Here is a 14565-nt window from a genome sequence, read left to right as displayed (position 1 = left end):
ACAACTGGCGTCGCCTGGATCACCAGGCTCTCATGGGCGGGATGCTGGCTGATGAAAGCATGGAGATGGCAGCAGGAGATAGTCCTGTGCACAGGAGTGCATGTGCAGGGCTTGGCCCAGGCGCCAACTAGGATATCAGTGAGGGCTTGATTGATGGGGAGTGGAGGTTGAAAAGAAGACAACCAGTGCTGAAGAACCTTTTTCAAGGCAATAGGAAGCTGAAGGTTCAGGACTGCTGACGCTCTCCGGACCATCATCGCAAAGAGAGCAAATTCTCGATCAGTGGCTCACCAGGACACAGGACGGAGGTGTCGGTGCAGAGTGTTCAGGGATTGTGGATCTGGAGAACACCAACGTCCTTGGTGTTAGTTTCTGTGGACAGAGCCGCTATCCTCAGGAGTTCTGGTCTTCTTCAAAGGCTGGTAGTCGTCCCAGGGGTAGTGGAGGTCACAGGACAGGCATCATTCTTTTTGAAGGGTCTTTGAAGTGGCAGACAAGCCTGGATGGCTAGGGCCAAGTTAGTAGACATTGTTAGTCTTCTCTGTCCTTCTTAGGTCAGCAGGAACTAGTTTCAGGCCTCGGGGGAGCCACATAAATACTCTATTTAGGGTCGTTTAAAGGGAGGGAAACCTTACTTGGGTGTCTACACCCTCAATTATGCCACCTTCCTGTGGGAGGGGGCATAGTCCTAGCCCTGATTGGAAGAGTACTACCATCTTCAAGATGGTGGGACTGAAAGATGTGCTGCACCTCTCCTCCTGCACCTTAGGGGTGGAGTTGGCTGAGGTGGGCAGATCTATTTTTCCTAGTTTTTCCGACCGGTTTTCCTGCCCAAAATGGGGTTATAAACGGGGGCTGCCGTCTGCTGCTAGCAGCAGCAGCTGGGGGTAGTGTTACAAAGGCGGCAGGTCTTTGAAGCTTCCCTCCTGAGCACTGTGCCTATCCTGGGGAAGGAGATGAGACACCTCTGCCTAGGATGCGCTTTGTTTTTACTCCCAGAGAGCAGGGGCTCTCGACTCAGGGGTTCAGAAACTGGTGGCTGGTGGTGGCAGGATGCCTAAAGCAAGTCTGTGACCACACCAGGGGTGGTAGGTTTTCAAGGGACACCTCTGGGGTGCCCTCCGAGTACGTTTCAAAAATCTTACACTGGCATCAGTGTGGGTTTATTGAGAGGTGTAGTTTTGATACCAAACACTCCTGTGATCATAGAAGCCATCAAGGCGCTGTGGTACTCGAGTGATCGAGCTATATTGTATTGGGCATATATGCTCACACAGATATGCCCACACTTGAGACATAGTGCACCCTGCCTTAGGGTGTGTAAGGTCTGCTAGAGGGGTGACTTACCTATACATTAGGCAGTGCTAGATTGCATGGCACACAGGCAGTGTCCCATGTCAACTTTATGGTTTAGTCTGCACCAGGGCATGCATGTTGCAGTGGCAGTCTGCAGGGCCTAGGTGAGGGGTTTCTAGGGGACCCCATAGAGTCCCAATGCTCTAGGTAGCATTTAATGGGGACTTACAGGGGGCCTGAAAGGCCAATTGTGGAACAGTTATAGGGAAGAAGCACTGGCAGTGAACCTTGTTGGAGTGGACCCTGTGAAATACAAACAAAGCCACATAATTTTCCATGCAAAAAGGGTGGAGCTAACCATGTCAAAAAGAGGCACTCTCGCGTACAAACCTTTACTAAATCGCATCACAACAAGTGACTAACAAGGACAAATCCAAAATATAACATTTAATAGTGCCTACTGCAAGCCTTGCAGGTCCCAAATGCAAAGCAATAAATAAAACACCCACCAGATTTAGTTGCAAAGGGTCTGTTTTACCAACTCTACAACAGGCCACAAAACTGTCTAGTTCCCGGTGTAAATGGGCTTCATAGACCGAAACCTGGCAGCAAGGATGATACCGAAACTCATGTCCAGATGGTCGGGGTAACACACTCTCCTGGCACAATCTGGAGCCACTAGGAAGACCAGGGCCTGGTTGTTCCGGATCTTCAAATGTTTGGGCAGGAGTAGTAGAAAAACATATACGAGTACCATGTTCCACTCTAGCTTGTCTTTTCTAGAGAGAGCATTCTTGGGAACTCCAATGCGCAAATGTTCTGACACTGCATGCTAGACAGTGGTTAAAAGATCTTGTGGTACCTCAGGATACAATCGCCACTCATGACTTTCCAGCTCCTGACAGCTGAGCCAGTCCAACCTGGCATCTAAGGATCCCACCAGGTGGTTCATTATCAGGCACATGCCTTGGCATTTCAGCCAGCTCTTGGCACAGGACCAAGGACCTCACTTTGCTCTGCTTCTTGCAGTATGACATGGTGGAGGTGATGTCCATGAGAACCTTTACGAGCCTTTTATTGATGGACAATGGGAAGACCTTCAACACCAACAGATTGATGTGTGGCCAAGTATCTGCTGAAAACCAGAGTATTCTGATCTCAACCTCTACCAGATGATATCCCCAATTCAGCAGAGTCTTGTATCCCCACCTTCAGCTCTGGGAGGGGTTGGGTGAAGGGTTAGTCACTGGTCAGGTTGTGATCGAGCTACCACCACTGGAGATCTTGTGAAGTCCATTCCAAAATCTGGATGGCATCCACCAAGTTCCTTTGGTGTTGGTCCCATAGAGACTTACAATCCTACTATAGAGCCCACATATGCCACCTGACAAAATAAACAAGCAGTATAAATGAGGCAAGCAGGCCAAGAAGCCTTAGAGTTGCCCTCACCAGGATCCAGGGCTGAAGATGGAACATCGGCATCATAGTCTGAATGTCCTGGACTCATTGTGGAGGAGGAAAGACTCAGAACTGCACTGTGTCCAAGAAGGCTCACACAAACCAGCATTTACAATGCAACGGTTTTGCCTTTGGAAAAGTTAGAGCTATTGGCATTGTAAATGACAATTTATTTATTTATGTGTTTGTTTTTAAAACCGATAAATAAATGGCATTGTCATTTACAATGCCATTAGCTTAATCTCTTGCAAATGCCACACACACCCACAGAGAGCCCCCCCACACAGAGCCCCTCCACACAGAGCCCCCCCCCCACACACACAGGGCCGCCCCCACACACACACAGCCCCCCCACACCCACACAGAGACCCCCCCACACACACCCACAGAGCCCTCACACACACACACTGCGTGCCCCTCCACACACACAGAGCCCCTCCACACACCCACACAGAGCCCCCCACACACCCACACAGAGCCCCCCACACACCGACACAGAGCCCTCCACACACCCACACAGAGCCCTCCACAAGCCCACACAGAGCCCTCCACACACCCACACAGAGCCCCCCACACACCCACACAGAGCCCCCCACACACCCACACAGAGCCCTCCACACACCCACACAGAGCCCTCCACACACCCACACAGAGCCCTCCACACACCCACACAGAGCCCTCCACACACTGCGAGCCCCCCTGTGCAAGTTATACACTGTTAGAGATGAACCGACCGCAAAGGTAACCAACAGGTGTAAAAAGGACTTCAAAGGTGACAGACTGGGGAGAGAGATGATGATGTAGGAGTGAGAGAGAGAGGGCTTGTGCAGATAAAAGAGGAGTGTGAAAAGGGTTGTACACAGCAAGAAGTCTGAGAGGGAGTGTGTAGATAATGGGTAGGTTTGGGTGGGAGGAGCTCTTTGTGTAACATCAGGTGTACAAGGAATTGTACAGGCAACAAACAAGTGTGAAAGGGGCTTCAAACATGGTGAGGGGTGCATGGGAGAATGAAAGTCACATATGGCAAAGAAACGTGTACCCCCCCCCCCCTTGTGGTGCTCTAGGCTCTTGGAGAAGAGAGAGAGTTTGAATTTCATCCTCGGTTGTACAACTATCCAATAGCGTGAGGTCAGATCTGCAGATTGGTGAAGCGTCCCAGCACTTGTGAGGCAGCAGTTACACGCATGTAGGTTTGTGTGCATGGATATATCCACAAACAGACGAGCACTGGACACACAAAGAAGTGAACACTGAACACGGATGTAAATGTGTCGCCTCGTATCTCCACGGCATAAACCCCTGTGGGCAGTACAGGGAAGCAGAGAGCACAGCGGCTCTGTGGAAAAGCATATACAGGACTGTGGTCTGTTTGTGGTGTGTACATGTAGCGTGACTAGCATCTTCCCAAAAGGATGTGGCTGAAAGATCCGTACACGGGTACTGCGCGGGGGGAGTGGGGGCGGCGGTTCACCAGCCCCACTGCACTCCTTCCTTGACTACTACACATGCCTGTCTTCAGGAACACATTACTTACATGTAAGAGTAGTTTTGTACAAAACCTGATGTAGATTCGCGTGCACAGTACACGTGAATTTATCTGCAGGGCCACTGGAATTATGTGGCAGGGGAGCACCAAAATATGTGGCCGGGTTCACTAAATTATGCGCCAAGGAAAGGCAAATATCCGGTGGCTTGTCTGTATGCTAGGGGTCGCACTAGCAATCTCTCAGATACATATAGTTTCCAAAGTCCAGGTTTAGCTTAAAGCATTCACAAATAATATATATATTTCGATGAGAAAAACCATCCCTTCGCTGTACCTGTCCCCTTTATTATTACACCACCAGCCTGTCTTTTGTTAGCCCGCAGAAACCCTTCCATTGTCGGAAAATGCGCACCTTATGTGTTGGTTTTTAAGGTAACACGCAGTTAAATATCCGTGACAGCAGGGGCTTCGCGAGCTGCCACAGAAAACATACAGAACAGTACACATTTGTATATACAAGGCATTTTATTATTTCAATGTCTTATGAAAGAATTACATAAATCTACAAGCAACCATTCATGTCAATAATATTTTAACCGTTGGAGAAAATACATTGGTAAGGTGTATGAAAAGCTATTGATTGTTTAAAAGGTGTGTGCGCGCGCGTGTGCACGTATGTACACTGTGTGCTCACTGCGTGTTCTTCCATTGGTCAGTGCACATCCTGTCCATTTACACACCTAGATTTATTTTAAAAAGAGCCCCCTTTCACTGCAATAACTCTGTGCGCACAATGAGACAGGCGTGACAGGAGGGGGGACGGGAACGGCACACGGTCAGCAGAAGGGGGGCGGGAACGGCACACGGACAGCGGGAGGAGGGGGGGGCAGGATTGGGCACTCACCTGGACTTCTTCCAGCGGTGGTTGGCCTGGAATGAACCAAGCAAACATTAAAAAAAAACAACCCGCCCACCGCCGAGATGACGTGCACAGAGGGCCGGAGAGGGAAGAAATTGCGGGAACGCTCACGAATCTGGTCCGGCCATGACGGACAGCTCTCTGTTCCAATGGCTAGCCTCCATTTATGGAGCTAGTCAATGGAAACAGAGGCAGGGACCAAATGCCACTCTACTCTTCTCATAAGGTTTTCCCTGCAGCTGCGCAGTGCGCAGCTCGCCAGGCAAAACCTAAAAACGGAAGTGTTTGCGAAGAAGAAAGCTGCGACTTTGGCTCATTGATCGAAAACCCAATTTTAGGAGGTTCAAAGTGCTCTGTAGGTGGTCTACGACTGACTGTGCGAGCCCACCTTTAACAGCCAGCCATCAAAGTAGGGAAACATTGGTAACCCCAAACTCCGAAGATTGCCAGCGACCACCTCTATCCCTTTTGTGAACAACCAACGGGTGCAGGTAAGACTGAAAGGGAGCACGGCAAACTGAAAATGCTTCTGGCTGACCCAAAACAGTATGTATTGACTGGAGTATGGGCATATGAAATTATGAGTATTGCAGGTCCAAGGCAAACATCCAGTTGCCCAGATCAAGAGCAAACAGAATTTGGCACAGAGTGAGCATCTGCAAATTGTCATTCCAAGAGAAGGTATTCAGAGGGTGAAGTTCTAAAATAGGAAGAAGGCCTTCATCGGTACGGGGAAATAGTGGGAAAAACAACCAGTCCCTATCTTCGAGGGCAGCAACCTTTAGATGGCACCTTTGAAAAGTGGAATGCACACCTTTTGCAATAAGATGGATAGGTGCTCCTGAAGTGAGAGCTGCTTTAGAGAAGGCGGAATCTGTGGTGGGTCAGAAAGAAACAGGAGGGCATAGCCCTGCTGGATGATATGCCATATTCATCTGTTAGATGTGATGGACTGGTACTCTGGGAGAAAATGTTCATCCTACACCTCACAGGTTAATTGTGTGCCACAAAGGGCATGAGGCTTATGCCGCAGTTGAAGGGGACTGGGATAGTTGGTGCCCTTGGTTATCTGCACCTGGTTTGCCTGATCCCAGTTCCCAGCCAAGAAATTGCTGATTTTACTGCAGAGGGGGAAGTGGGCCAGGCACAGTCTATACACCAATCTTCTGCAATAGCCCTGAAGGACTGAAAATGTCTGGCAGGTGTCAAAAGACCCAAATAACACACTTGGGCTCCAGAGTGGATTGAGACTTTTGCAAAAGGCATATGAATGAGGGATGCCTGGGCATCTACCGAAAAGCCTGTGGATCTCATTCATGCTTGGCGGCAGAACATCACTAGTACCAACACTTCGCCTCAAACAACTGGTACTGTCCAGGTCGGCTCAACTTATATATTTTGCCGCATCCCGACCATGCTGAATGGTTTTAGACAGGGAGAAACTGAACTCTTCCAGGACTGCCAGCAAGATACCCTTTTCTGTGGTAGTTTGGTTTGCCCTGTTCCCATCATGCACTGGGACAGGAACAGACTAATTTGCATGTAGCCAGGTTCTGAGCTGGGATGGTGCAGTGAGCTAAAAAACGGTGATGGATCAAGCCCTGATTTTTGGACTGGGTAAGAGTGGTCTGCTTAATTCAGACACTCTGTTCATCACCACCCCCTTTTCTGAGCAAGATACCCTTGGCCATGTCCCAGAGGTCATGCATATGATTGTCTAATAAGCAATTGGCACTGACCAACTGCAAGGAAGGTTAGGCTGGACGAAGAGAATATTTGCCTCCTGGACGCCTCAATTTCACCTCCTTGCCTGTAGGGGTAATTGAGAACCAATAAGAATAAACGCTGTCATGGAAGATTTTACCTCCAAACTCTCAGGTTTAGGACTCTGCATAAGAAGAACAGGTTCGCCATACGCTAGTCTGCAGCATTTCACCACCTGTTCACTATTGGGGAAGAACAAGGTTGCGGTCAGACACCAGAGGACGCGGCACTGGGGCCAGTCCGGATGAAGAAGTTAATGGAGCAGGTCTTAGAGCCAGAATGCAAGCCAGCACTAACAATTGCAGAACCACAGGAGGTTTCTAGGGTCTAAGAAGGCACCAAGGGCAGACCCACCAGCAGTGACACGACTAGAGGACCCAAAGCCACACCAGAGGGAGCCAGAAGAGAGTAAAAAATACACAACATGGCCTGGTTAAAGACCTCAACCTGTTGCAACCTCACAGATGGTTGTGGAAACACGAGGCGCATGGATAATAACTGTGGAATCTGCTCCTAAATCAGAGATCAGGAGCAAAGAACAGTGACACCTTGATGCGTTCTTGACTTCTCTTTAGATAGGAGTGGTAGGATAAGTTAAAGCCATACTTCACCTGCTTGGGTTCACACCTCAACTCAGACTTAACTGAGGACCTAGACTACAATGCCAACCGGTCACAGGATAGGCCTCAAGAGAGGGAAAGGGTTGGCAGCAGGACTTGCAAGGCTCTTCTTGATGTTAGGCAACATACAGTTCCGCTTCATGGTCTTGAATTGCCTTAAGGTGTATAAGTGCATATTTGTCAAGCAACTATGAATCATACCCAGAGGCGAAACTCCAGAGGCAAACTTCGTGCAGGTCTGTCACCAACTTCTGTTTACGACAATCACAGTTAGAACCGTGAATTTTTAGACGGGGACACTGTTTCCTTGTACACTGGAATTCAGTTTAAAAAAACAAATGGTCAATCAGCGAAAAAGGGGAGCAGAGTAAGATCTGCGTTCAGAAGGGCAGAAAAATAAACAAGCACCAGCATACAGCGGTGACACTTATATGGGGCTCCACTCCATCACTTTTGGTGTGGAACTAGGTCAACCCGAAGCCACATGGAACAAACTAGCAGCACAATACATAAGAACTGTGTGAAATCTTTTAGATCCAGCCAGGTGCCTGGAAGACAGTCTAAAGGTGCGGAATAACCTTCAGAAATTGTTTGACAAAAGTTCCATTTAAAATAAACAACCTATTACAAATAATTTCCATTTATTGGTGAAAATACTACAAAATTATGTATATTATTTGCTAATTTACCATATACTATTGATTTCTTTTTTAATACTGTCAAAAGATATTTAACTAGAAATATATAATGGAAGCTTACTAGTTACAGTTCACGTTCACTATGGTTGCGCATTCTACAAGGTATAAATGTATTCTACTATACTCACCATTCTAGTCGCTGTTTTTCGGTTGGTGCACTTGCTAGGAGTACAATGTAATGCCTTTGAAGATAAAGAATATATGGCCATTATTCCGCATGTGCGAGATGCCAGACAAACAAGATGCTTGACTGGAAATATAATTAACAAATGAAAACCAATAGTAGATTAAATCAAGAGTTAGCACTGATGTTAGCCTATTACACGGTCATGTAATGGATAATTAGCCTAATTTTAAAGTTGTATTTGCTCCAACAGTCAGGTCACCAATAAGAATTCACATTTGGATGCAAGCATTTTCAAATGAGGGAAACATTCAAAAGCAATGATGCTATGGCTTTGGGAAGGTGCCAAAATAATGCAGAATCCTAGTATTTAGCAACATCCACTGAAAGTCTTGACTTAATTCAAATAAGCTATGCGATTACTACTGATCTGTGTAAAAAAATTCACTTCACTGATCAGAAGAAACATTAATGAATCAAAAGAACTATATGGTTTGCTTTTCCAAATAAACTTATGAACAATGATTTTTATAAATAGATTGTATAAAACTAGAGATGGAAGACGCATGAATCATCCCGATTTATTCAACTGGGAAGGATGAAGGCTTGAAGTATAACATCTGATAGGATATCCTAAGTCAATTACTTGGACATTATCTATGGAAGAGTAACAAGAAGCTACTTTAGTCCTGGTGAACTAAAGAGGTGCGCACTGTTTGAATCCTAGTTAATAAGGATCTTGTGATCTATGTTTAACAGACAGCGGGTGATAGACAAATTTATCAGTTGTATCATTTCCTGGTTTGGGCAAAATGCCTACTATGGACCAACTTCTGGTAAAGAAATGTGTGAATTGTGCAGGCATGTGTAAATAGGGAATGAAACTGGAATGACAAGACTTCTAAGTAGACGATGTAACGCTCTACTGGTAGATCTGAGCTATGTCTCTCGGACCAGCCCACATCCTACATATCCTTGTTAATTTAGTAAATTAGTCTGAGATTTCCAAGGTAGCTCACTGTGTCTAGCTGAGACAACTGGGTCGCTGCCATCGCTGCCATTGACTCATCATTTTTATTTACGCACTCCAGCGTCTACGTAAGATCTATAATACAAGGGTCCATGGCTCTGTGTGGAATTGTTATGTTCCTACGAGTGGCTGCAGTCATGTCTCCAAGGAACTATATATAGCATTTTGTTCTTTTCTGGTTTGTGTCTTAGTATGCCCAAAATAGTTTTCTTGTGAAGTGACTTCCAGGAACCATACAAGATAGCTATATAAATGTGGCTCCTGTCCTCCCATTTACCATTAATTTAGAGGCTTCCCATTTCGCTCAAATATTCCCATCATCTCAGAATTTTAGTAATGGAGGATAGTTTCTAGAATAGGTCCTCTGAATTTCAAATATTTTAAGCCGGATGGTTGTAAACAGCATTTAGGAATCTAAGCAGTACCTCACGCAATTCTATCATGCACACAAGTGGATCATAAGATTAAAAACAGTCCCTAGAATTCTGCCTCCATGAATATATGTTACGTTTCTCAGCACCCAAGCTAACATCTGCTCTGTTTTGAGTGTTGTACACTGAAGAATCTCATCTTACGGGCATTATGCATCTCAATGCCAACATGCGTCTAGTTAAGTTTTTATTAAAAAAAAGTGTAGAGCCCTTAAAGTCATTGAGAGGAGACCACAGAGTGGGAATATATTTTGAGGGTTCCATCAATGATGTCTAACAAACCCTGTGTAGAAGTAACGAAACACAAAATGCTGTAACAAAGGCGTAAATTAAATCAAGTTTCAACATTAAAGCCATACACATTTAACAAGTATTACATACTAATGTAAAAGTTGATGTGGTTACACCGCCTCTATAAGTTTAACATTAAATAGTGTTCTGAGGAGCCAACCTTGCCCTTAACATTCCAAGAGAGACATGTGTATGCCTTACATTAATTTTAGAGATGGGAACCAAGCAGACCCTGTTACAAATAGACAACAATTAAGATGCCTTCAGATGCCTTGCCCTTTAGTCTTCCCTACAACTGTAGGACTGACCAACTCCCCCTATTGTTCAAGTGATACCGCTTAAACAGTCATTAAATGCGGTCCTGCTTAACTAGGTCACTAAACATAGCCCTTAAAAAAATTTTATCACTTCAACCAATGGCTAGGGTATTAATAATTACAACTCACGTAAGAACTAGTACAACAAAAACAACCTCCTATGTGACAGAAAAAGAACTAGGAAAGGATTAACTAAGGGGAGAGGAAAAAAAGAACATCCTAAAGAAAACCTAAAACTCAGAAGATACACACCCAGAAAAATGATGCCTGTCGCAAATCCATTAAACAGTTGATCAAAATTTCAAATGCAACTTTTGACATATACAACCACAAAAAATTAATTCCCTTTTAGCATACTCATCAAAAACAAATCTTAATTACAACAAAACTATTTAGAGGGAAGCACTTCCAGTAAAATGGGAATACAATAGTTTGATTGTACAAATATGGGCAGTAAAAATGATATGCAATAGTAGGAGGATCTCAAAAAGAGCAAGATCGGACTAGAAGAAAATACCATTAAAATTAGAATCTACATGCAAGTCATCAAAAAAAAAAAGATGCATAAATCATAACATCATACCATGTTAATATGTTAGCACTTTATTTAGCCAATATACATATAGCAACACGTGTACAAATATAAATGTATGCCATAAAAAGGGGTTATGCATAGAAAACTATTTTACTAAGTTTCTTCCTCGATACAGTTAAACAGTTGTTTAATCACACGTAGTCAAAGTGAAAATCTGTATGCTTTAGGTGGGGATACATTTTTGGCTCACAAAAATAATGTTATTTAAACAAATAAACTACTACTCACAATGTACAGATTAGAAAGCTTATAATGAATCGAGGTACAATTTTCGAATTAAAACGGCTTACCAGTGGGAGAAAAGTGTATCCAACAAGTTAGCAGAATATTAAATCAATCAACAAGAAGGAAATCGACCATGACAGTGTCAGAAATAGGCAAACCTAACTGTGCGAGTCTGGTTCGAAGGCCTGCTACTATTTAAAAAACACTTTGGCACTTCTAGTCGGCCTTCGAGAGGGCTACACCGGATGTTTGCATATTCAAAGGAGACCAACCATTGGTGCAACTCCAAGACAGGAGTTTCCAAACTACACACAAACAGCAGACCAGTGTTAATGGATATAAAATACTTAATTTAGTGTTAATATTCTCCTTTGAAAGCCAGTGACTTTCATTTACACCACTCCAAAAGGCAGGAAACATTACATTTGTTCAAAATCTATACACCTGTTTTGCACAGATGTTAAGAGGAAGCTTTAAAAAACATTAGATGATGTGCAGTCAACAGTCAAAGACGGACATTGATAGAAAGATAGGAGCCTTGCGAGAGTTACCATAAAAATAATAAAATTGTTCGTATCTCCAGTCTTTATTTCCAATCTTTTCAAACTGGCTACAAAGATGAGAAATAAATGAGCTTCAAGAAACAATTTATGGAGAATAGCAAAGGGAGTCATTCTGCAAATATACTCCTCGCTCTACTAAAGAAGGCATAATGTTATCCATATGGCCCCCTAAATTCCTAGAATGGCAGTAGGCCGTAGAAGGCTCTGCATGAGAATAATTCTGGAGCACAAATGTCTTAAGATCTAATACAGGTAATGCAAAATATTACTGAGTACATGTATTGGACCTTTGCCAAATCAGAGACATTGTCACAATAAATTAAAGATGAAAAACATTTGAAGGTGATGGGTTCAATTGAACAGACCACATGATATGTTTAGTAAGCTCAACACTTAGAGGGAAGGATCCCAAATAAAAGAAGAGCTCTCATTCAAATGAAAATCTTTTGAAATCCTAATTATAAGATCGTTGGAGTGTGGAATATCACCCAATCTCTACGTAAACAATGTGGGATTTAGAAGAACAAAACTTGGTGCCTACTAATCCCCTGTGGTAATGGCCATTAAAAAATAGTCCTAAAAAATGCACACGTGCAGAGGTAGCTATGGGCTCGTGTTAATTTAGAAGTATTACAAAGGGTCAGTTAGGTCCAACCAATGTGACTGCTTCAATACAAACACCAAACAAGATAGGAAAGTTACATAAGTTACAATATTGTTTACCCACGACATACATTTATCTTTTACATCAACTAAGTGGGATTTCTTCTTTGTTAAGTAATGTGTGAAAGGAAACTGAGGGGGTTAAATGAGAAATGTGGCCCAAATGTACTGTCGGTAATGAGATCACGACTCCTCGTTTACATGCCATTTATAAAACAGCTGATTTCTTTAAACCTGAAAGCATCTCTAAACATGCAAACCCGTGTTTCGTGACTATACTTACCACTTTATCTGGGCAATTAGTAACAGTGTACCAGTGTATCCAACATATCATTTACAACGGCTCTCTCTTTAGGTCAAACTTCAGTAGAGAGAACTTTCATGTTCTTTGGGAAAATGTGGCCAACACTCACTGAGTAATGCAGTCATTATAAATATTGTACGGTCATTCCTCCTTCACAGATAAGGGCATGGTAACAACGTCATGATTAGCATCCGAAGTGTAAAGAAGGAATAATCGCACAATATTTAAAAACACCGTTACTCACTTCACCAGTGTGGGCACAGTGTTGGGTCTTTCTCACATGTTGTCTCAAAGATGTTTTTTACTTATGCACTGAGCCATTATTTTACTCTTTCATAAACTATAGATGATAGAAATGTGCAGCCAAATATTACCAGCAAAGGAAGTGGACTAGTTTCTTCATCAAGTAGCAATATACAGTAGCAGAAGATTATACATACATATAGATTTATTTATTTTTTTTAAAATTTAAGGAGGGCATTGCCAGATATTTCATGTTGCACACATAGCTTATGTCAGGATATAGCAATATTAACATAGACCTTCCCTTTCAGAAAGAAACGCAGGGACATCTGAGGTTCTCCTTCAAAGGTATGGGAAGTCAATGTAGATGGGGGAGGGGGGGATTCCGTTAAAAATCTTCTCAAAAACTGTGTTGCATTTCATTTAAGCATTTACAAATATTGTAGTGTTTCCATGGACATAAGGCCAACCTGCTCAGAGCACAAGACAACAGGAACTTGGTGTAAGCAAAATTCAGACATTTAAGATTTATATGCAGCATCCAATTGCCTTTTAATCAGAGCATCTTAAATGTCCAGAGTGGTAAACAAGCCTGGCCAAATAAACTCAGAGGACCCCAACGTGAATAAGTCCTGATGGCTCCAACTCTAAAAGTGACTTATTTTCAAAATATGTTTATGCAAAGTCGTGAAGACCAAGATACCATTATCAGAAGACTTGCAGGAATCAAGATGTCGTTTTCAGGAAGGTGTATTTCATGATACACAGGTGATAGGTGGGTCTGCAAGGGATTATGTTAACAGATGAGGGTTTGAGTCTAATTCAAGTCTGAAGCATTTCACATTTTAAAAAGGACTTCTGAGTTTACAGACTGTTTTTATCCAAAGGAGCGATTATTTTTATGCAGTGGGAACTGCTCCCCTCAGATAACCTACACCAGGCACATAAGTCACCCAATCTACGGCAAACTTTAATGGGTCTCAAAAACAAAAGGTCAAAGGTACGTAAATCATGATCTCTTCCTCAGCATGGTATTTGAGGCAATGTATACATATAACCTGATGTCTTGTGGAGCACTAAGAAGCTCACGGTTATGCCCAAGTTGACAACTTTTCATGCAAGCTGAACCCAGAGGCCTTTTGGGGATGTGAGACAAAGAGGTCGCTTCAGCCATCTTGGAGTGAATGCAAAGATAAATCTCTTTTTTGCATGCCGCGGTTGAGCTTCCCTTCTAGCCAGGATTGGGGTGTAAACAGTCTATAAAATATCCAGCTGGTTAGTATATGCTAATATTTAGGTTGTTTTCGCATGCCACCCCATTGCCCTCTCGAGCCTTCCTCTTTGTGCGACGGAGTAGATCTGTGGAAATTGGTTGGTTAATACTTCTTGGAAGAAATATAGTTATGCTGAATGCGGTGTTTCTTATTGTAACTTCTTGATAAAATGTATGAACTCTACAATGACTTCAAACTGAATTTCTACAACTGAAAATTGACTCGTGCGGATGGTAACTTCCACACTGAGGTGAGAAGGATACA

The 14565-nt window shown here is 43.6% G+C and overlaps 1 protein-coding gene across 1 annotated transcript in view; it reads right to left on the bottom strand.

The window, feature by feature from the left end:
* The window catches only part of PAPOLA (poly(A) polymerase alpha), an 829479-nt gene that overhangs the window by 475725 nt on the left and 339189 nt on the right, over positions 1-14565 (bottom strand). The window contains exon 13 of the mRNA XM_086937747.1: positions 8370-8423. Coding sequence (XP_086793873.1) covers positions 8370-8423 — 54 coding nt within the window. The remainder of the gene's footprint in view (positions 1-8369; positions 8424-14565) is intronic.

This window comes from Lissotriton vulgaris, chromosome 9, assembly GCF_964263255.1.
Source record: "Lissotriton vulgaris chromosome 9, aLisVul1.2, whole genome shotgun sequence".
Classification (NCBI taxonomy): Eukaryota; Metazoa; Chordata; class Amphibia; order Caudata; family Salamandridae; genus Lissotriton; species Lissotriton vulgaris.
The sequence above is the reverse complement of the archived record's forward strand: the minus strand, read 5'-3'. Positions and strand labels throughout refer to the sequence as shown.